At 34.1% G+C, this 25,417-nt stretch overlaps 1 protein-coding gene across 1 annotated transcript in view; it reads right to left on the reverse strand.

The window, feature by feature from the left end:
* MARCHF1 (membrane associated ring-CH-type finger 1) overlaps window positions 1–23,751 on the reverse strand; it is a 90,999-nt gene extending 67,248 nt beyond the window's left edge. Inside the window, exon 1 of the mRNA XM_065634734.1 lies at window positions 23,650–23,751. Coding sequence (XP_065490806.1) covers window positions 23,650–23,751 — 102 coding nt within the window. The remainder of the gene's footprint in view (window positions 1–23,649) is intronic.
* Window positions 23,752–25,417: the final 1,666 nt, after the last annotated feature.

Here is a 25,417-nt window from a genome sequence, read left to right on the forward strand (position 1 = left end):
TATTAGTCACAGAAAGGATTTGGGCTTTTCTCATCTGGCATTTCTCTTTGCTTGTCTAAAGGCTATTGCCATTCGCTGTTACTTTTTCTTTCCCGAATACATTTTTTTAGTTTTCCATCTTGCCTTTCTTACACTAACCACTGCTATAGAACTGAGCTTCAAAACTGTGTTTGTGAATATTCATTCCAATGCAAATTTTGAGTTTTGCTGCTTTAGCTAGGATTATGCCCAAGAGTGACCACCCTTTCTAAACATCCTTCTAAATATTTTTTAAGATTTGAATATAGAGAACTTATGCAGAAATTTGGGAATATTTCCCAATAAAGAAGTTGGCATTTGCATCGAATAAATACCTAATCTAACAGGATCATATCAGTCATGTCTTCTGAAAACTAAATCAACATCATTTAGATTGAATTTCTACCCACATACTTTCAGACGGGAGTCCTGTTAGAGAGATGCTGAGATGCAGGGCAAAACCACAGCATCTCAGCCGTGGCATCTCACTGATCCTCGGATCACAAGCACAACAGTAGAAGGACCCTCAGAGCTGTAGTAAATGAGGCAAGGTCCATGAGACCTAAGCATAAAGCATTTTTTATACCAGAATAGTACATGGGCCCCAGCTACCTGAGGTAGGGATTGCTCACTGGCTTTGAGTATTTTGTTTATTCCAACAAAGCTTCATAAGTTTCATTCAGTGCCCTTCAGGTTGCTTGTGCACACCATTTCACACATAAATTAAATATATCTGCGCTTCTCCATACATATTGCTTCTGCTGTCTCTAAACACAATATGTCACTACAGAGGATTCAGACAGATATTTAGCAGGTTCTCAAACATGATTTAATTATGCTATACTGTTAGCATATGTAAATTAAATGAATCTGATATTTATTGCCTTGTAAAGTGTTTTTCTGTTAAATTTTAAAACTAATTACTAGTATTTGTAATAAATAAGCATTTTTCAAGTTTTTTTCGGAATAACTGTCAATAAAAATATTTTTATACAGATAAATATTTTCATTCAAAATATTCCCTATGACAACAAGCCATTATTCTGAGCTATGACATGACACTCGCACCCTGCAAGATGTTTTCACTGAAATTTTATAACACGAATCCTTGATTCTCCTCTTCTTTTGAAAGTGACAGCTTCTTTTGTTATTCAGATCTTACTCTAAGAAGTTAATATTCAAAGGTATGGAAATAAACAAAATTCTGGCCTGCTCACTTTTAAATACCATTATCTGAGTAAACATGACAAACTGGACTGACTCCCCATTTTTTCTAGTGAATTTTACATCTTGGTATTTCTATAAAACTTTGAAGGACCACTATTTTCAATTCAATCTATGGGAGAAACTAGGCAGTAAAAAGCCTGTATGGAAGACTTTGCTAGACAACATTCATTCATAAATAAAAAGATGTGCTTTATTCATGGGAAAAGGTTTCTTCTCAAACAGTATTACTATACTGCACAGATGATTCCATGACTGTCAGTTCAGTTGACATGAAATTATAGACAAACCAAATTATTCCAAAATCTGTACCACTTTCACAATCTTATTGTCTAAGATTCATTTATCTTCAAATTTCTAAAATGTTGCAAACACCAATATACACCAGGTTTGATTTTGTAACCCTATGCATTGCACTAGTATGTTATTATATCTAAGCTGCAAGGTATACCTTGCAACCTGTTATCTTGGCATACTAGTCAATATCTAAACTCTATTCTCGGTTTATTCTATTCGGCTTTGGTAATAGGACATTAGATTCCCTTGTTTGATGAGCACCTCATTAAAAACTAAACAGAACTTTGTGTTAGAATTTTGATTCACACAACCTAAACCAAAAATGAAGTGAGAAACACACCTAACTTGTGACAGCAGGGCAAAATTATAATCAGCAATTTTACCTTCTGAATCAAAGCATGCCCAGTGGCCTACGCATCATGGCACTCCTTAAACCTCACAGAATACCAAAATTACAGTCTCTGACAAATAATCAAGGTCAGCTAATTTAATGGTTTTGATTATCCACTGCTGACATGAGATTGTGATGGCTTTGGAAGACATGGTAAGGTAAAAATTTGAAGAAAACCATGTTTTAATCTTCCCTAAATGAAGGAAACCCAGCCAGGCTGCAGGACAAGAGGCAGCACCTGAAAGGAACATGCTCTAGTTTGATCAAATGTCCTTGCTTGGTTACCAATGCACAGGCAGGGAGAAAACACATTTTCATCTTTTTTAAGAGATTCTTGGTTACATATCTGCAACACTGGGACTGGCTCCACTGATATGTGCTGGCTTGTTATGATGAGGATTGCAATGCAGGACACATGAAGATTCGTACATTTGTGTATTATCTCCTCTCTATGCTCAGCATTCTGCTTACTGTTATCAACCAAATGTAACGGTGCCACTGGTTATTCATTCAGACTTGATTTACAGTAGAGAAAATAACATCTAAAATTCACATTCAATTTGCTAACAACATCAAAAGCTTTAATGCAAATCTACACATTCAGTGTAAAGCCTCAGCTTGAATGACCTGAATTGCCTATCATTTCAGCTTCATTTATTTCACTAGTAAATTGAATCCTGCTATGTGGGCATGGCCATATAGCCACATAATTGTAATGAAGTCATTGTAATACAGAAAATACAAGAATTAATAGAAAGTGCCTGATGATATGCTCATGTTCCTAGTGAATGCTACCACCAGCGTTCATTATGAGTCCTGTCCCAGCTCATTGTCAGAAGCCTGGAATATGAGCATGCCCTGAACACTCTCAGATCTATTTTGAAGTCAAAGTCTGTTTAAGAAAAAAAAATGGCAATCCTGCACATACCATAATGCATAGCCAAACAGCCTGGGCATTCTTAGACCTACTAAAATAAGAATAATAATTTTAAAAGTTGATTTCAATATTAGTTTACCTTTTTTTTTGTAAAAAGCTCGTTTTGCTTCTTCAAAAATTCCAAGTACTTGAATCACTCTGCAAACTCCTGTGCTGATGAAGATTAAAAAAGCAGGGTATAATACAGCAAAATTATTCATTATTTTTTCAGATAAATTTGGGAAAACAGATGCTGTTGCTGGTGCCACGAGAGACTTGTAAATTTCCCATTAGTTGTAAACCAATGTAAAACTTGTATCTGAGCTTATTTTCAAATACTTGAGTATTGGAAAAGGACAATCATAAAGAAAAGTAATATACACCTGAATGGTTTAGTTTGGTGGTATTGAATAGTTTAGTTATGGTCAATTTTTTAAATTACTTAATACTACATGAGCTTAAATAGAAGGTATTTGATCATTCAGTTGGAAATAGCTTTACTTATACTGTTGACATTTTCTTCTACACAAACTACCCAATATATGTTCATATGTAGCAATTCATCAGGAACTCAGATGTCTTTTTGTTAACTCACTAAATTACTGGAATTAATAATTTTTATAATCTAGTATCTTACTGTGTACCTGATAAAATTAGTATTATGGTTAACAAGAACCTTGACATCTTAACTTGCAACTGATAAAACTGAACATACTTCAGCATAGAATGTGTACAACAGAACAAGAAATTATTAAATAATTATAAATTATTAAAATTTAAAAAATCATGCCGTTTATTGCGAACTGTAAACTATTAACTAGATAACTTGTTGAAAATACTGCATTTATACATACTAATGTCCATGTGACAGAGAACAGCAAAATGCATAGTTAAGATTCCTTCTAATATATAAAGCCCCAGGCTATTTCTAAAACAGGCTGAATGTTTAAAAAATGCTTGAAGATTCCCTGACAAAACCCAAGCATCTCATTTCTAAAGATGTATGATCCCACTTAGAAATTTTACTTTAAAATACTCTAAGGCTGCTGTTATAAGATACCAAAAAGATAAAATTAAATATTCACACAATAGAAGGCATAAATAAAAAATATTCTTCTAAATGCAAGTATACTAGTTAAAGGACTGCACTATTAAGAACAGGCACAAAAAATAACACAAAATATGGAATTGTACAAAGACTCCGTCCTGTGACAGTATATTCATTGCTTATGCACTTCTAGCAAAAAATTAAACATCATTGCTCCAAGTGAGGGATACATGAGTTAAAGGGTGTAAACTAAACAGGTCACCTGCAGTCCTAGCTTCAGGACTCGTCTGACAATACTCTCTGCCGCTTTCACATATGGTCTGCACCTAGTCCTTTCCCCCTCCACAGCTGCACATCTTGATTTCCACTCTTTTAGCTTTTCATCCTATTAAAATCACATCAAAAATTTTAATTATTATTTTCCAGTGAGAGAGCTTCAAATGATAGCATGTGATTCCAGTAAAGCCTTTGAACATAAAGCCTTTTCCACCTTTGTATGATAACTCGTCTGTCTGCATAATTCATGAAGGCAGACGAAGACTACTTCCCATGTAAATATGTCAGGCAGAAAAATAACTACTTTAAAATGAAACTGAGGGTAAGATTTAGATCAGACTTTGGGAGTTAAAGCAGAAAGCCAAACTCCTAGCAAACGTTACAGTGCTTAGATGTGGTAGAGGTTCTGCATAAGTTATAGGCCAAATTCTACCCTGCACCAAAAGCAAAATCTGACTTTTAGCTAAGTGGACTGTGCAACATCAAATAATCTAATACACTGTAAAAGCTATATAATGCTGAGGCATTCCAAAATCAGGTTATGTGAGGAACACCAATTACTTTTGAAACATGTATGATTATTCTGCACTGGTGATTTACAGAAACAAAATGAGAGCATCTGCCTTAGCAATGCTTTTTGTACAAATATAGCTCCACATTTGGAAATCATGGAAGATCTGTCTTCAGGTAGGAAAGCAAACCTTTTAATTTCACCTTTGCTTCTGCCTGACAGGATAAACTCTGTTACCAAGTACCTAAAGAACTAACCTGGGTACAAAATTATACACTGAACTTCTTTCTGCATCTATTCAGAGAACGCTTTTCAAGATGCAGTATTCAAGAACAAGCCTCTTTTCCAGACACTATGCCATGATTCAAAGAACCTTTCAGCCTAAGCATCCTCAATTAAAAAAAAAAAATCTTGGTTAAATTTTAATCTAAATTTTAATCTAATTTTAATCCAATCCCCCAAATACACTCAATACTTAACAGAAAAAAAAAAAAGAAAAAAGAAAAAAAGAAAACCCAAACACATTCTTTTTGATATCCAGACTAAAGTCAGCAATTTTTTATTTACACTGAACTTCCAATCCCTTCCTCAAACCCCTCAACCATCAAGTCAGCAGCCCAGGAAAAGGTGCTGTCCTTTTCTACCCTTGCAAACAATAACAAAAGCCACACAAGAGCAACCTCTCTGAAGCCGAAAGTCTAACATGCACATGCTCATCACCCATGTCCTTGCTTCTCATTCCCGAGGTGACTGGGCACAGCACCATGACTGCAGACAACAGTGGGATCTGCCAAAATGGAACCACTAATGCTGCCTTCTACTCTTCCGTAGAACTGAATTTTCAGTGCCTGAGAATGTGCTGACAATTTTCCCTCTGCTTTTTTTTTTTTAGGAATCCACTGCAGGGAAACTTGAAGTTAGGAGTAGCACTCTGCTTGATATGCTTTTGAAGGTATTTCCTATTCTTCAGACTTCCAACAAGAACAGGTGTTTTAAAGCAACACATTTGATAATTTATTTCAATTCTCATCTCAGTAAGAGCCTAGGTAGTTCTTTCAGAATAACAACAAGCAGTAGTTCTTTATGCAATCAAGTAATTAAACATTGGAACTCTGCCAGAGAAATTGGTCAATGTTAAAAGTGAATGTTCAATGGACATTAAAAGTCATGTAACTGGAGACACTAATGAAAGAATAAACATTTATTAATGGCTGTTAAAAACCCTGTGATATCCCATATGGATGAAGAGGACCTGTGACGCATATCTCTTCAGATTTGAGGAACACGTCACAGAAATATTGATATCTATATTCTTCTACAGGTATCTGTTGTTTTTGAAGGAGACATGACATTGGGTTATATGAATCCTTTGATAATCATCCAAATAACTGTATTTTGGATTAAACTGGCTTTGGGAACCATTTTATGTCCAAAGTAAACAAAGATCTAAGGCTCTCAGTTTTGAATGCCATTATTGCTTTGTCATTGTTCAACACTTCAACAAAACACAAAAAACAATTCTAGGAGCAGCAGATTATTTCAGTTTTAGGAGTACAGTGAATAATACCAACCTCAGTCATATTACAACATCCTTGGACAGAAAAAATATAGTTTGTGGCTTACTTTATATAATACTCAGCCTCATATAAAGACACTCCATTGTAGCTATAGCAAGAAATAAACTTAATTTGAAATACAAACATATTTATATGCTAGGTAATATTGTATACTCTTAAGTGTTTATGTAAAAGTTGTATCTACTATATAACATGAGAACAAGAAAATGTTTTATCTACTGTGTGTCCAAGAATTTCATGATGAATGGTAAAGTTTCTTGATTTGCATTTTCAAAACTATGCACCTGAAAAAGATAAATTAAAAACCACACAAGAATAGCATTTGCTGGAAAAAAATAAACTAAATCTTAACGAGAGCTGCCTGTTTTGCAGACCTACTTTTTGTCCCTTGTTGATCTTTAAACATTGATTAGGTGTGGGTTTGCTTATCTTATAAGATCCGACAAGATCACAGCTTGTGGCAATATAACAACAAAGGATTAATCTCCTTTGTTAATGTGTTCATTGCTGCCTCAAGGAGTGAGATAAACGGAACAGGGAAAAGGAATTTTAAAAATGGTAAAAGCACTTCAGGTAGGTCCAAGTACCTCTTGCTTTTCTCATCCCTCAACTCACATGTGCGTATGTATTTTAGACACACGCCGTCTATCATGGTTAAGGAATATGCTTATGAATGTGCTCAGTTATCCTATTCATTGAAAAAGATTTTCTTCAATGGCACCATAACGCAGGCATTTGGTGAGATTTCTCATCTTAGTTCTCAGAGTATTAATTAGTATGATTACCATGCAATTAATTCCCTCATAACAAAGAGGACTACTCAGATAAGACAGTTGGGTGTACTATCAAAATCAGCCATGAATTTCTGAGCACTGAACCTTCTACAGTTGATTTTTGTACATAAGGGTTTTGCCTAAGTCTGTTCTAATTTGAAAATTAGAATAGATATTACAAATCAGAACAAAAATCTCTCCAGTGGGTAGCATTTAAGCTTTGATCATGAAGCTTATTTAAAAATTTATTTCTCTTAAAAACAGCATACCTGTGAATTGAAGTATATTTAAAATTTATATAGAGTTGACAAGGTGAAAGGTAAAATATTACAAAATTTTGTTGAATATCCTTCTATTAAAAAAAAAAAAAGAAAAAAAAAAGAAGTCATCTTTGCTGACCATTACTGAGGCTTTGAAATTTGAAAGACCAAATCCTATAATACTTCCCTCCTAACTGAAAAGACCTTTAGAACTGGGGATGACAGATGTGTATACCTGCGAATATATTTCAGTATGGGTAATGAAAGAAAATAGTAAGGACACTATGGCTCATATATATTCTGAATGTGATTTTCAAGTTCAAAAAATAGTGAAAGGTTTATTTTTTTCTATTTAAAACAAGGACCTAGAACCATCCTGAAAACCTAAAATCTTAAAATAAACCTGAACTTTAAAAATTAAATTTAGAAAAATCTTTTCTAAGCAAAGGAACTTAACAATCAATAGACTTTCACTTATTAAAAAATAAAGGAATTTCTTACAATACAAAGCAAAATCCATCTTGTGTTCAAAAGGTGAGCCTTGCAGAACACAATACAAAAATTGATGTTTCCAAGAAAAAAGCCTTGCAGGAACATCAAAATGAGCTTCATGACTACGAAGCTTTCTTCACAGCAATCTCTTGGCAGCACAGGTTTTACTGAGGATTATAAAGCAGTTTTAACTACACTATTTTCATTAATATAACTATCTCAAGCCATCCAAAGCCAGAGGCATTGACTGGAAGGCTATTAAAGAAGAATAATAAGCTTTCTTGAGCAGACGTGTTATTCACAGACATGCTGCTGAATCTGTTTTTACATATATTCTGTCTTAAAGATAACCTACAGGTCAAATGCATTTAATGCATATAAAAAGCTGACATTTCTTAGTCTTGGACTTCATTTAGTATTGGGGTTGAAGGGGAAAGGAGTGAATATGTAAACGTTCCACACAGTCGACTCCCCATATGTCCCGCATTTAGGAAAAAAAAAAAAAAAAAAAGTATTTTCTTTCTTTATTATGGTACAGGAAACTTTACAGTAGTTTAACTCCTATGCCTGAAATTTAAATATCTGTCCTTTGCCAATGTATTTTAAAATTAAATATAATTGAAATAATAATGCACATGGTCTAATTATTTGCTTTTATGTAAAGAATAAAAATAATAGTAATGTAGTCCTTGAGGCAGCTTCAGATGGTCTATAGAAGAGCTGATTAATCTAAACAATGAGCTAATAAACCTCAAAGTAGTTACATTTTAGCAGCTGCAATCAGTCCAAAGCAATTGAATGGTTTCTGAAATGTTTTTGCATAAGTAATAAAAAATAAAATCTTTACACTATTCCTATGTATCACAAGTTACTGATTCTCGGATTTCCCATCTCATGTTTTCTTATTTATAAAACTTATCTTCTACCTAGAATGTGTAATCAGACCGAAAAAGTAGAAAATATATCATGAAACATGACATCAGAGATTTCATAGTTTCCAGACCTTCTTACAAAGTCTGGCAGAGATTCAAAGTGGTCTAAGCACTAAACCTGAGATGATGATAGTGAGTAGAAAGCTCTAAAATAAATGGTCAGCTTCTTTGAGGAAGGACGCCTACTTACAATTTCATGGCAGCACAGATGTTATTTGGTAGGTAAGCTGCTGTAGGTATTTGGGAAAAAATTAAATGCTTGTGCATCAAATTAAAGTCTACACTGTCTGCAGAAGCTACTAGGCTGTATTAGAGAACTGTCTTGCTACATTCTTAGCAATATGGAATGAAAACAAATACATTTTACATATTATTTTAAACATATTTAAAGCCACAATAGGAGTTTATCCAGTAGAGTCTATTCCATGTTCAGTTTTAAACTACATCTAATGTAAAAACGCACAAAAATGCTCAGAAGAGCATTAGTTTAATTAAATAATAGTGAAGATATTAACTTTATAAAGAAGTTCTAACAGATTAAGTTAGAAATTACATTTACTTTTTCCTGAGAAAGCTATGCTGCAAGACTGCAAGCTTGCCAGAATGCTTTTTAGTTTATTTCTCTGAAGGAGGCAATCTGTATTAAAGCAAAATATAAGTTTGTAATCAGAAAAATGCAAATACCAGCTTTCTAGTCTCTCAATTTAGAACAAAAAGCATACAAGTAAGGTAACATTCATCGCGCTATACTGGTTTGAATATGTATAAAACAAAAAATCATTCATGAACTTGGTCTGGTCCTTATGACTTAACAGAAAGCAAAATTGTCCAGTAGTCTTCCACCTTTATGCATACTTTGGTAAAGAAAGAATTTGCCTGTACCATGGAGTAATCAAATGAAAAATAAAACAACAACTGCCCCAGACAATGGCCCCTAGAAACAAAATTCCTAATGATATAAGTAGATCTCCAGATGACTAAAAATTCTGAAAAAAACCCAAGAGGCTCTTTGTATGTAGGGATTTTTTTTTTTTAATTAACGTACATTCTAGCCTTAAATATACTTTCTATGCAGACAATTTGATAGTCACTTCTGAATGCACTTATACATAGATAGGCACAAACAGATCCCATTCCAACTGGCCTTCATGCAGTTAATTAAATCCCCCACAAAAAACCCTAAACACATAGATAACCAAAGCATATTGAATTTTCTCATGTATGAAAAGAAGTTGTTTTCAATTATTCTTTTGTATGCAAGAAACCAATTACTTCACTAAATATTTTGAACTGGGAATAAATATACAAAATTACTAAACTAATTGCACATCTCATGCATCTGAGAAGCTGATAAGCAACACATTTTCCATGACAGACACCGGCTGACCAAAGTACTTAACTCATGTTACTGTAATTCACTGTAGCTATTAAAAAAAAAAATCTCTTTGTGAATGGTTCTTCAAATGCTAAATATCAAATTGGAAATAAAAAAATACCTACAGCTAACATCTGGCTTATTACCTAATTCCAAAGAAGCCGTGGGTGGCAGATGGGATCTTTGCATCCGTTTAAATTCAGGGTAGTGTATTCTTTACAGTACGTGGAAACATCCATGCAGTAGCCTTTCCCTCTGCAGCTCCACACGACTTGAAGTCATGGTATTTTCCACAGTTCAGTGACAGAAATGACACTGAGGAGCAGCAATGTGATGCTACAGTGGTTTAAGAATATAGGGCTCCACCTTGTTTCCTCCTTCTAACAAACAACCCAGACCATTTTGTATCTGAACTCAATAAGAATGCTCTTCTAAAAAGATTTTTTTTAGAAAAAACTAAAACAGACTGTACTTTCAAGACTGGTACTAGAGTTCGCATCTCTTGATTCAATCCTCTGTGTAGAAATGTATTCCACAAAAGCATTCTGTACATGTTAAACAAAAAGCTTTTAGGTCATTTGCAGCATTAAAGCAAATTTTTACTGTTGGACTTTGCAGAATTCTTTGCCTTTTAAACACTTCTTCAGAGCCATGGGAAAAATGTTTTCCAAGAAACACTTTTGCATTAATTATGTTACACTGTATGTTTGCTATGTCCATGTTTAGAAAGAAAATATGATCAACATTCAAGATCACGAAAGGAAAACGAATAATCCTCTGATTAAAGTACAGAAATCAGCAGCAAGATGACTATTTGTGATTCCTGTCAATGGTGGTGCATGTAAAAACTCAGGCAAAGTTTCTTTAGAACAGATCTTCAAAAACAGCAGAGTAATGACAGATATCTCCAATTTTTTTTTACATTTTTTTCAACATACTTGCATGCTAAAAGGATAGGCACCCACAGAACATTTCAAAAATGCATTTAGTTGGAAGTTTCAACATAGTGAATATTCAGCCTTGCAGATGCTGTCACCCATCAGTACTGCTCAATACATAAGCCAATGAGAACTGTGAGTATGGTATGATAAAAAAAGTATTTGGGAAAAAATGAACATTTATTTTTCTGAGAACAAGTGAACTCATGGTTGTACAAGATACGAATCAAATTGGAGTTGACACGTGTATTTACACAGAATTGGCTTTTTTTTCTGTTTTTGTTTGTTTGTTTATTTGGGGGTTTTTTTGTTTGGTGTTTGTTTTGGTTTGTTTTGGTTTTTTTTCTCCATTCTCTTCCTCATTAGATTTTCTCTCCCCTCTATGGAGAATTAAACATAAAAAAAAAAAATGTTCTGCCTGAATCATCCTCTCATTATTTCAAACAACTCCTGACAGTGTAGAACCTTGATTACTGCAAGATTTCGGTAATGGCAGATTTTCTGATGCTATCTGAATTAGACCTTGCACCTAAAAATCACACTTTGATAAATCACCAAACTCTTAGATGCATCACTTCAGATATTCTAAATGTATAATTTCAATTGGTTCCTTTGAAAGGCAGCCCATTTTTATTGAAATCCCAAAGTAATGATTTAAAAGCAAATTTTAAGTTCACACTTTTGAAAACACCTCTTTTGACTACAGAGCAGGATTTTCAGAGACGGGGAGCATCATTAGCCACTTAAAGTTACTGGGAGATTAGCACCTCTTTAAAAATAACATGAGTATCTTGAATCGGATATCCAGAAGTAGAGATTTCAGAATTTTGCTTTAAATAAAATGGCCTTAACCCACATCAGCAAAGAAACTGAAGGGAAATCCTACTTAGTCTGTATAAAATATCCAAACTATATCACACCGCTGTAGTTCAACCGGAATCATTATTGATGTTTTGACAATTTAGTAATTATCTATGCAGTTATAAAATCAGTTTAAACTGATTAATTGAATTCCTCATTATTCTGTATTTTATTTTACCAGCTTTTATTAAGATTTCGTGAGCATTAATATTTATAGATTACAAAGATTACAAGAAGCAATTACCACATTCTGAAATATTACCCAGAGAAAACAAACATCGAATATGATTAAATAAACTCAGGTTTCCATAATTAAAAAATAAATTCAATTAGTTCAACATCAGGAAGTACTGTAGTCTAAATTAGTGTCACTTACCAAGAAGAGTATATGCCTAAATCTAAATAGGTAAAATTTTATTTCCCCACTAAACACGAAACCTGAGTACATGGTTTTGATGCACCACACTACCAGATTATCAACGGAGTACTTTAAGAGCCCTTGGAAGCATCTGTACTACCTCTGTGGTCTTCCTTTACAGAGGAGAAAAATAGCTCAAACTGACAGCAAATTTAATTGTTTTGGGAAGCTTTCCATTTTGGCAGTGTTAAGTCTATGGTTGGACTTGATGATTTTAAATGTCTTTTCCAACTTAAATTCTATAATTCTAAATGAAAAAAAAAATCTGTGCAAGATGAAAATCTTTCTTCTCTCTCACAGCATCAAAAAAGTGCTGTATTTTGAATCAGTAATGAAACTTTAAAACTGAAAATACATTTAGTATCATCTTTACACATTACTAGAACAAGGCACAGCCTGAAAAATAACAATGTAGGCTACACACATGACCATATCTCAGTGCAACTTAAAATATAACTCTTTGTAATATTGAAACATCTATGAAATAAATTTTTGTCGTGCTTTTCTTCTTTTTATGTCAGATCATGTTGATGCTGTACATCATAAAATTCTATTTCTCCAAAACAGCAGAAAAGAGAAAAAAGTCACAGAAAAAAACCCTACTATTTTCCTCCCTCATGCACCATGAAAAGAGAAACGGTGTTTAACTTTGGGGTACAAAAATGCTACAAGCATGGTTACATTTGGTCCCTCTCTTTTTAATGTAAGGTGGGCCAAACATAAGAGCCTGTTTACAATACCTTATCAAAACCAATAACTCAGTGATATAAATTACAATCTACATTTTTAACAAGTAAATATTGTCAGGTTCAGTGCAGACTGGAAAATATATATATACACATATATATGAACCACAGAAATAAAAACCAGACACTTTACCACAAAATATATATACGTTCACAAAGAATGAAAACCAACTCTTCTATTTAAACAATGCTTAAGGATTAGACAAATCATAGTCAGTTGACTGATCTAGTACAGAAGTTGTACTTTTCATACCATTGATTTTATAAAAGGATTAGCAGGGCATGAAAAGCTAGGATGTATTCTTTTAGAAATAGGAAAAAAACTATATGCACAGAAAATCAGAGGCAGGAAAAAAACTAACACAAATATTCCATGAAAATGTTTCCGTTCCAAATTTTAAGAATCACAGACATGAGATTCCTGTAACCCTCAATACAAAATCATACAGCAGCCTAAAACATTTCATTGTCAAGAGTATGTTCTTCAGCTTCAGCCTCAGCCTAAATCTTCCCTTAATCTCATCCCATTGCTCCCATCTCATACTTTCAGAAAGGGCAAAGGGGAGAGAATAAAAGACTAATACCAGATGTAATTAGCCTAACAGGGTCACAGGCAGTTTTCTTTCACAGTCAATAAACTTGACAGAAGTTACACAGTCAGCATGAACATACGGCCATCTTTGACCACATACCCATTTTTAATTAAATTTATAAGACTGACATTTCCAAGACCAAGATTTGTACTAACACCTCTGAAACTGCAGCAAAGTATCTGGATCGTGCTGTTATCTCCATCTCCCGTGGAATGAACACTGAACCTCAGCCTATCCCTTGATTCATTTCTAGAAACTACTAGGTCTTCTGCCATATTCTCTCCTCCTCCTTTGTATTAATTATCCAAATGTATTTAAACCTTGCACTATAGACCAGGATAGGTCTAACATCTTTGTCTCTACAGGATTTAAGCAACTTATGATTGTAAGCGAAATTTTATTCTGAACGTTATCATGAGTTCACATTAGCGAGGCTGAAATCACAAAGAAGTCACTTTCACAAAGTTACGTGGAAGTTACATACAAAGCAAATCAGTGCTTTCGCCTAAAAAATAATTATGATCCTTTTTCTGCATCATTCCAGCACTTTCTGTTGCTGTTCTTTATAATAAAGGGGATACCAAAACTGCAGTTGCAATGCCACGTATTCAGTGACACTGCCAACTAGAAAACAGAACGATAATATTAGATTTCAGAATCTTCCCACAGAGTATTTTTGGAAGAATACGCTTATAAAGGTTATCTCTTATTTGAAGATCTGATTTCTCCCCAGACCCTCTCCTAGCTCAGCGCTCCATCAAAATCTTATAAAAAGGGAAACTCATATGTTCTGCAGATTTCAAGAGGCCCTACTTAATCTTCTCTGCTACAGCATGTCTGACAAAAGCCAGAACCACAGAGAACTGCAATGAGGACTCGGACTGTCTCTATACAAGCTTGGTGTTCACACGACAGTCCTGATACGTGCAGACTCATCGTGCTGCAGGAAAACCAGCCCACAGATTGGGTGGAGCATGGTGCTGAATGTGGGCTGAAACGCCGCTATGACGCACCGACATACCATTGCATCAGAAGAGCAGCAGCTGAAGAGATGTGACGCACTGTGTAGCCTCCGACGCCACAAAACCAGCATCAAATCATTTGGAGCATTGAGAAGACTCTTACTAAGGATAGCGTAGCAGAAGAATACATTAGGGATCTATCTAGGGAGACATACGGCTCCCTGTAGTTTACTACTTTCTTCTTCTTCCACCCCTGTCTGTAGTAAAATTTACATACCAAATAGGAACACTTGAAATGGCTTGTATGCGTGCACATACAACCCCATTTTCTTTTTTAGTATTTTGGAGTATTTTTTGCAGTAATAATTACTTTGTAAACCACTTTAAAAAAAGTGAGAATGAATCCTGATGCAGAAACCACACAAACTTGCGTGATTAGGTACAATTTAAACTAGCAGGGTTGAAAGAAATATATATACATATATATACGAGGGAATTACTGATTCTTACCATTTTCAATCAATGCTCTAAACTGCTGCTGCACAAAATTGCTGCTGCACATGCTTCACTCTAAGCATACAAATGGTATCACTAGAGACACTTTAAGCAAATTATTAATACACATTTCTGTTTACAGGACTGACTTGCACCAATCATAGTAGTCGGCATAGTAGAGAGCTTATCCTAAAACAGTTCCTGAGTCTTGTAATTCCAGTAGAATTGGACTGCAAATAGCATGCAAAAAATATGAATCCTCATGAAGGGGAGTACTAAGTAAACTTGCAATTTAACTTGAATATTTAGCATTGCCATGAGATTTTTTACAAGATAAAGTTGCAGAATAATGTTCTACTGCCTTGTTTTGTTTTGTTTTTAACATGATGTGCTTTCACAGCTTTCCTTGCTGGTATTACTCTAGCAATAAATGAACGAGCAAAGATATTTCTTTGATGCTTCCTGTCATCTTGGCTTCCCCATTACAGTGTAGGTTTTCAGTTAATGATGAGACTGAAGGCTTCACTGAGCTAAAATGAGAATAACCCATTTCACCTCATGAAAAACTTAGGTTAATTACTCGGCCCTATCTGATTTTCTCATTTTCTAGAACTTATTTACCAAATTGAAACTGAATGGTGATCTGGTAATCCCCTCTTTCTTTCTGTACATATAACCCTCCAGCATATCACCTGGAGCTTTACACATTTTAAACCAAATCTAAGATTTTTATGGACATATTGAAAATTGCTAGAAAAATAACTCAATGATAATGCTAGAAATAATAATACTACTAACAATAATAATAAAATAATGGTAGAAAAATAATTTGAGCTTTCAGTCAAAAGTTATGTGAACAAGTCTAGTGTACATAACTCTCCTCTCCAAAACTAAAGAAAAAATAAAAAAGTTAATATATTTTAAATTCAGGACTTAAAAGATGTTCCTTTTCCCTAAGTGAAACAGACTAACAAGACAGCTTCAACTACACAAAAAAGAAACAAATTATGAATAATTTATATGAAATAGATTTGAACCAATCTTGTGAACACATGTTGTTATGAGAAACAAGGTGCATGAAATATTGTGGGGAAAAAATAAAGGATTTAATGCAATCTATTTGAACAGTTACACAGGTACTTAACAAATATTTATTGTCAATGTCTTATAGTAATTTGATCTACAGAAAATAATTTCTTGCAAATTCCACTGCTAAAACTATCTGTAAATGTGGACACCTAATACCTAGAAAACATAAATAAAATGGAAGTTATAAAGTTAAATAAAACATTACTTTCATAAGCTTTAAACAATAATATTAATAGTAATAATAACAACAATAATTTACTCATATTGAAGCCAGCATTCAGGTAACCTTTATTCTTTTTCTCCAATATTTAAGTTATTGTTGCTTCTACAAATACAAAATAGTAGTAATTTTCTGCATGGTCTCCGTTTTTGGTCAGGAAATATGTCATCCTTTTCACAAGCGAAATGAAAACGATTGAAATGAGGACTGTCATTTTAAGCCTGTCATAGAGGAACTCTAACTGAAAACACTGGTCAAATAAGTAAAAATTTGACCATATCTGCCCTGCACTTAAAGTTATTAAATGACGCTGGTATGCACTGAGAAAGAAACTGAGCACTGGGGGAGACTTACCCAAAAGCTCTGGTCTACATCTGCCCTGCTCTGATGGTTTATGTATGCACAGAAAAGAAACATAAATTAACTCTTAACAACTTTACATCCTTGTAATGCATTTGTGGTAAGAAGCCAGAAGGTGATGGTAACCCAGGTAACGACTACTAATTGGCTTTAAATATAAGGAAAATCAATAAGATTGGCCTGGGGTGGCATGGCTACCAAGGCCACTGACAGCTTAGGCTGACCTTGTAAATTATAAAGTGATTAATAGTTAAAACAGTTGCACTGCAGGGGAGCATGCAGCATTGTGCAGAAAGATAAGCCCCATGTGGAATATCTATATCACAAGGAAAAGTTTCCATAGCTTAACATTGACAGATGCTAAGGGACTTGCTAAATAAAAAGCTAAAAAGTAACCTGTCATAAAATGCTAAAAATGAACATGTATCTAATTAAATTTCTTCTCAAAAGGCCTTAGAGCACCTGAGGAAAGAAAAACAGGTAAGGTGAATCAAAAAGTACAACGAAAAATGGCAACAAGATTTCTAGCTCAAGAAGAGAAGAAATGCTGTCTTTAACTGAAACCCTACAGAAATTTCATAATGTCCGTGAGAAGCAGATGGAAAAACACAGTTCCTTAGGATAGAACTTCCCAACACCAGAATAGAGGGACTGAGCCCAGCTGAGATATGTAGCACCAGAGAACATGAGATATTTAGCTTCCTCCTCTCCTCCCCAGAATTTATTCAGACCCCGTATATTATTCCATAAGCTACCTGACATAGAAGCCAGGAGCAGCGTGCCTGAACCACAAAAGGTTCTACTCTCAGTAGTTTCTTTTTTTCCATGTATAATTAAATGTGCTGCACTCAGCTGTATTTTTATTCCAGAAGTATAGACTAAGAGAAGGTTTAAACAGCATATCCTTTATTATACCAGGTGAATAATTCTACCTCTTTTGAAATTACATTTCTTGTAGAATCTCTTTCTTCTACAGTTTGATTCACATATACACATTGATTGGCTACTGTATTAAAGTTACGATTAGATTTCCAAAACCAGTGTCTATAGAGAATTTTGCAGGTATAATATTTTGGATTTCCAAGCTGCCTCTGCAGCCTCATTAATAAAGTCTACTTAATAGTTATGCAAATAAGAAGATAATTCAGATGTAACAAACTCCATATTCTTAGATAATTACTCTTTTCTCCCTTACTAGTTTTTTGAGTTTTAAACTACACAATTTTCTTATAACAAATTAAAATATAGATCTTAAACATTCCCTCAACCCCTGTCAGCTTACCAACAACAGGCTTGCAATGTTAAAGGAAACCAAATGGATCCTATTTCACAGGATTTTCAGCAAGGAATTACACTCCCTTGATGAAAATCAGGGAGTCAAACACTTCAAGCTCAGATCAAGAGATCTTTTAGAATTAAATTTTGGGGTTTAGAACAGAATCATAGAATGGCTGGGGTGGGATGGGACCTTTAAAGATCATGTAATAATAAATAATTCCTACACTATTCAGAACTTTCATACCATTAGCAGAACTTACAGCTAAACCCCAGCTTCTCGGTTTATCACTGGAAGAAAACTTGTACAGTGCTATGTTCTGGATTTGTGATAAAAACACCATTGATAACATAGGGATGTTTTAGTTACTGCAGAGCAGTGCTTACACTGTGTCAAGACCTTTTCTGTGTCTCACACCACCCCACCAGTGAGTATGCTGGGGGTGCACAAGAAGCTGGGAGGAGGACACAGCCGAGACAGCTGATGCCAACTGACCAAAGGGATATTCCACACCATATGACATCATGCTCAGCAATAAAAACTGCGGGACAAGAAGGAAGAAAGTGAGACGTTTGGAGTTATGGTGTTTGTTTTCTCAAATAACTGTCATGCCCAATGGAGCCCTGCTTTCCTGGAGATGGCTGAGCACCTGCCTGCAGATGGGAGGTAGTGAATTCATTCCTAGGCCATCTTTGCTTGTGTCCATGGCTTTTGCTTTACCTATAGGACTGCCTTTATCTCAACCCATTATTTGTCTCGCTTTCCCTCTCCGATTCACTCCCCCATCCCACTGAGGAGGAGTGAGTGAGAGGCTGTGTGGGGCTTTGTTGCCTGACAGGGTTAAACCACAACAAACCCACTTTCCATTGTTTGTTTAATTATATTTTGGAATGACCAGTGACTACAATTAACTTGCTTGGTCAATATGTGTAGATCAGATGTGGTAACCTAATATCTGCCTATGTCAAACAGATAATTCATAAGCATTTTACTGTCTCTTGGAGAAGCAGATGGTATCTTTTGCTTTCATATAAAAAAATCTGTCATTAAAGTTAAATTAGATGCTTTATCATTTGCTATGACTTCCAAATTTCATTTGCATATACAAACATAAATTACGTAGTTACTCACATGACTATACTTCCACATATATTCACCCATAATTCTAGTGGGAAATAAATCAGGGAAAATTAGTATGTACTAATGACTACAATTCAGCATTAAGTATGTGCTCACGTCCCATTAGCTTCATGTGTTGAACATGATGTACTGAACCAAGGACCAGTCCATACCCCATGCAGAACACACTGTACAAACTATTAAGAATATAAATTGTGATAATGTTCAAGTTCTGAATTGGGACCCCAAGAAACATTGGGCAAGGATAGGCAGACATACAACTACTTCTAGTCAAATTGCTTAATCAATGTTAATACATATTTATGTCTTCCCATCAAAACCATACATATATACTCTTAGAAACACAGTATAAATAGATACTGTCAGTACGGAGACAAGTGACTGATGAAGAAAGAATTTAAAATGGTATGTTTGCAATTGTATTCATTATCCTTTCAGAAGACAAAATACTGCAATTATTGCATTGAGCTATGAGCTTTCAAGATCTGGATTTTTTTTTTTTTCAATTAAGGAATAAAACATTACTATTCTTTCCCCAACTCTAGCAAAAATCAGAGAAAGGGAAAAATCAAAAAAATACGAATTTGCATTTAAGAAAAAAACCTCTAGAGAATAATCTGAACATCTTCAGATTTGTGTGAATGAATATGTAACTTCAGAAGAGATAAATATAGTAGATGAAGCCTACATGAAATAGAAAAGTAAAGAAATATACTAGAAAGTAACGAAAAAATTAAGAATTACCAGGAAAAAACCAAAGCAAAACAGAATCAAACTTTCAAAAAAGAAAGTTACATGGGAAAAGGTCTTTTTGCTAAATAAATATTAAAAAACCAAACCAAACCAAACAAAGAAAAAACCCACCAGTGAACGGAAGAGAACAGAGGAACAACAATAATTTGAGTTGATGCAGTCTTCATGTACTGATCAAAACTTAGCATAGTCTAGGTTTGGTCTCAAAACTAAAATAATAGTTAGATAGAAAAATATATTGATAAAGTGATCCTAAATCTATGCAGTATGATAAATGTGTTACTGAATAGGTAATAATTAGTGTCACAATTGTTAGGAACAGAAAGTTTGATCTGGAATACTGTGTACAACTGGTCAGTCGTGGCCAAACTGGAGCAGGAACAGACAAGACTTTTTAAGATACCCATGAGAACATGGAAATTATTACAAAAACAAAAGTAAAGTTGAAAAATTATATTACAGGTCTCTAAAAATAAATCTTACAATGAACATTAGGAAGGATGAGCCTTTAAAGGTTGGAAATAGTGTATACAGGACAAATGAGCACAAATATAAACTCAGTTTGAAAAATAGATACTGATTTGTAGCTATAAGAGAAGCAAAGTCAATTCAACCTTTATGTTCCACTACACCAAGTTAATGGACTATATGAAATTGTTTTCAGTATGAAAAAAATAAAAAGAGATCTACTCTCTATAGATCTAAAATCATCAGTACAAATTCCCAAATCCAACAAATCATAATATTAAACAATATTTTTTGAGAAGTTATGCCTTTTTTGATTAAAGGATGACTCAAAATTTTTGAGGTGTGCTCAGAACCAAGAAGCTGGAGTTCCACCTGAAATTGAACACAAAGGGTTAATATTCACATAAAGTAGACTGATGTGATAAAGCCTGGGGCTAATATTATAATGAAGTAGAAAATAATAATGGAAAAATGTTTCCAAGAATATTTAGCTGAGTTTTGCTGAAATATTTCAGAATTTGAACAAAGCTAGAACATCTTAACATCAAATAAAATGAAACAGTACAAGTGATTTTATTAGGCTCTTTTAATTTATTTCAGTGTTTTCATGAGCTAATTTCTTTTTTACTTTTTCCTGCACTGCTGTTCAGGATTTCATTTACATGCTTAATGAAAAAAAGCAATTTTTTAATGATCATAACCTGGTTCCTACTCCACAAGCCTCCTTCTTTCTTTCAGTAAGAGATAAAAATATTTCTTTTCATAAAAATTAAGAAGACGTACTTGCAATTTTCAGATCATTCCTCTTTAGGAAGTGGCACAATGGAACAACAGCTTTGGGTGCTTTGTTTTGTTTTGTTTTTTTGAAGGGAAATAAAAGTTTCATTTGAAAAGCCTTAGCTGAATTTCTAAAATACATAGGACATTCTGCTGAATCAGAAGTGCAATCAAAAGGCATACGGCAGAGGTGAAAAAAGATACGGTGTACACTCCATTTTGCTTCCCACCAAAACCAGACTGGCCATCTCCAGTCTAAGGAAGCAAAGAACTGTTTGTACCATAAATGTGCTTGCAAGACAGATCAAATAAACCCCCAAATAAACCACGGAGGAGCTGCAATGCACTGAAAAATTAATGTTAATTCAGAAAGAGGGGACTTGAATAGATTATTGTAAGTGCGTTTGTACACTTACAGCAAATAATTTATTATTCTTTATTTTCTGCTGTTTCATCACATTTCATTTTCCAGTGCTAAAGTCCACATCATCACACAAGACCAGGTAGAAAATTTTCCAGCATTGAAAGGCTAACAGTTCTAAACAAAATCAAAACAGATTTGAAACAACATTTCAGCTTTAAAATGTTCATAAGAAAAATAAGGATTTTCAGCCTATAGCCCACAAGTTGGAAAGACACTGCCAGCAAAAGCTTATACAATGTCATTTACTTCAGAAGTGAGGGACAGAAAGTGTAATGGTTGAGAGAGCAAGAAGCAAAGAAAATTAAGAGGCCTCAAGAGATGTAACTGTTCTGTTTGCTGTTGTGAAGACTATTATTCTATAGCCAGTCACGACAATAAAGGACACACGGTATCTTCCTTAGTTGCTTATATCCCTGGTTTTCTTACACACTTCATCAACTAAGCAGCAGTTTCATGCAAGCTTATTTTTGAACAAGTTTTAATATTAATAAGGTTAAAACATGCTAACTCTATTGATTCAACTGTTATGAAGTGTATTCCCAGTTCACCATTTCAAAATCCCATCTGATAGATTGGAATGCTTGTCTTTGGAATATCAAAATGAATTAAAAGTTGATTAACAGTCAAGAAGAAATCAAAATATGCAGATTTTCACATATATAAATTCCTTAATAGCTATCACCTATTACTAGCAATACCCAAACATTAATAGTAATTAAATAAAATTTAAAAAGAAAACTGTAATAGTAATTAAATATGGGGATAATATACTTGAATTTTCTTGTTTCATGACTGCTGCTTTTAAATTTCCTTTTATTTCACTGAACAAAAGGATTTACAGATGAAAGCAAGCTGTAATAATAATCTAGGATATTAAGTAAACTATATAATTTGCAATTTTTAGTGCTGCCTTTTTATGTTCTCTTCCTTAGCAGAAATTTACATTCTATATAATCTACCACTGAACAAGTTAATTTTGCCACATTAAGTAGGGCCTTTTTTTCACCAGAACTTCAACAACTTTCAAACAGATCATTGCCTCTTCATTTACAACACTTGTCATACTCTTTGGAATACCACGTTTTATCAGTGGTTATAAGAAATTATCCATCCTCTGGTTAGATGTTGTCATATCCATGTTTCAACAACTGGAGAGCGGTACTTTCCGATACCTCGTGCTTCTTAGGATAGGAAAATATCATGCCTATTTTAAACTTAATAATGATATTTGACCAGGCGTATTCAATTGAATATGTTTCAAACAATCTGTTTTGCTGTAGTCTTAAAATGTCAAATCAGCTGAAGAAAAACAAGTACATAGAAAATTTTTGCTCTTACGTGTGGGACAATATGAAGGCTTTACATTCAAATATCAGTTCTTACTCACCTGGGGAGGTCTACTGATGTAAATGGATTTATTTGAACGAGCAAAAACTGCAGAATTAAAATTCTTGTCAACGAGTCACTTTAATCAACTTCCTACAATTCATAATAACTCCACTAAGTAAATTGTCAACTTTGCATTGCCTCACCATCTACTGTCAATAGCTTGGCATGCAGAAACTCAACCATCTCTTACCTGATCATGTTAAATATACGAAGATAATTTTTAAATCAATTTCTCTCACGCAAGTGTAGACATACTATACCTTGTTCCTGTTGCAAGCAGGAGCAAAGAGCAAACAAGGTACCTTTAGATAATGTCTGGCTGTATTCATCAAGGACCAAATGTCATTGCATTGATTAAGATCACAAAGAATGTAAGTAATCTATATTAGGACATTTCCTGCTTAAAGGCTTCACCATTCACAAAACATCAATACCGATTTATAGACATAGCAGGCAAGCCAGAATGGACCATGCATAACATAAAAGATGAAAAAATAACAAATGGAAAGAGTAAATAGCTATAATGTCAAAAGGTTTCACACACTGAGGCAATGCAATCAATGGCAAAAACTACATTTTTAAAAACAAATTTAACACCTCTGAAGTTTGTATGAGCATGCCACCGTCATGAAATGCAACTTTTCACTCACCAAAGTGGAGTTATGTGAAGCATCACCTGAGACCTCGGGTGTTCTTGTGCTGTTTGGAAGTCTGTGAGGGTTACGAGCTATCGCTTGGCACCAGCCCAACATTTTCTCCTTCCACTTATCCCTTCTCAATTTCTGAAATTCTGAAAATAATTTAGATTCCCTGAAACATTGACACTTTGAATTTATTATGTGCATGTCTTTGGAGGCATGCCTTTAAAAATAACTTTTAAAGTTGTATCTAAACAAGCTAATAAACATATTTTTAGAACATGTTTATTTAACGTACTCTGAGGGTTTATGCCACACAGGTTAGAAAAGAACTACGCATTTTCAGCACACCTTACATGCATTAATACTATTTCAGTGTCAGCAAATTCAGTGCCTTCTCTGCCTGTTAAATCTTTCTCAAGTTGTCACTTCATGTGAAAAAGTGGTATTTTAAAGGATTTTTTTTTTTTTTACAAAATAACTATGAGACTAGCACCGTTCCTAGAATCATATAACATTTGGATGTAATACTCCATGTTCCCTGAAACAACTAGAAAAAGTCCCAAAGCAGTAGCAGATATTAAATACAAAGAAACAGTGTGAAAATAGACAAACATGTATGTACTTATGCCCACGCACACCAGAATACCTGGTTTGTCTTGAAGTGTTACATTAGGACGTATTGTAAATAGCAAAAAGTAACATACACACACCAACAATAAATGCTACATACCAGCTTAAGTTACATATGAACTTATTTTTAGTGTGTAACAATAATGAAATACCTTTTAAGTAACAATAACACATGCTGGAAATACAGGTGGGGAGTTTTTAAGTGTAACAAACCTTCATAAGTATTTTTAAAATTTCACAAGCTACTTTTCCCAGTTGAAATAGGTAATTTAGGTATGCAGTGCAAAACTTTGCTAATTAATTTAAAAAAAAAACTTGAAGGTATTTTTTCTCCACAACATCTGGTTGTTTATAACATTTTTTAATTTAAAATGTGTTATTCTGTGCCATCATGAAACATAATAAACAAAAAGATTAACCTACCAGATTGAGTTCCTAGTACTCCAAAAGAGTTTAGCACTAGACCACATAAATCTGGAACATACTTACAATGATGCTAAAGACTTTATATGGTAAAGTAGCACTTATTTTATGTCACTGAATATTACATACTTGTAAAGTAGTTTATTTTTTTTTCTGCAATAGATCTCTATGCTGTATTCAAGACATGCTTATGTTTATAGCAGGCTTTCATCTTCCCAGGTTCTGATTCTGACAAACTACAGCCTCTTCTTGAATAACTACAGCCCTACAGTTTCCACACTTACCACTAATACATAATTTTCAAAACATGAAACTCACAAAGTTGTATTTCTTCACACAGCCTCGTGAAACTGATAGTAAGGAAAAAGTGGAAACTAGCCTTAGCTTTATTGCACTGGAGATGATGAGTGAGTCAACAAGTGAAGTGATTCTTACTAATTCTTCAGCATCTTGAAATCTTAACATGAGATAAAAATATATGCCAGTAAAGCATTAGCAATATGAAAACTGTCACACAGCCTGTTGACTGTCTGTGGAGTCATTTCCATTTTTCCATAATAAAATATTTCAGTTGTAGACTTACAAGAACAGGATCCTCCAGGGCAAATATACAACCCAGCAAAGGCTTCACAATAAGAAGTCCGCCTGAAGTACCAACTAAAGTAATTGTCACCAACTTAGCAGCAGTTACGATGTCCAGTGGAACAGACAATCCACTGTCTTG

This window comes from Caloenas nicobarica, chromosome 4 (genome assembly GCF_036013445.1).
Source record: "Caloenas nicobarica isolate bCalNic1 chromosome 4, bCalNic1.hap1, whole genome shotgun sequence".
Taxonomy (NCBI): Eukaryota; Metazoa; Chordata; class Aves; order Columbiformes; family Columbidae; genus Caloenas; species Caloenas nicobarica.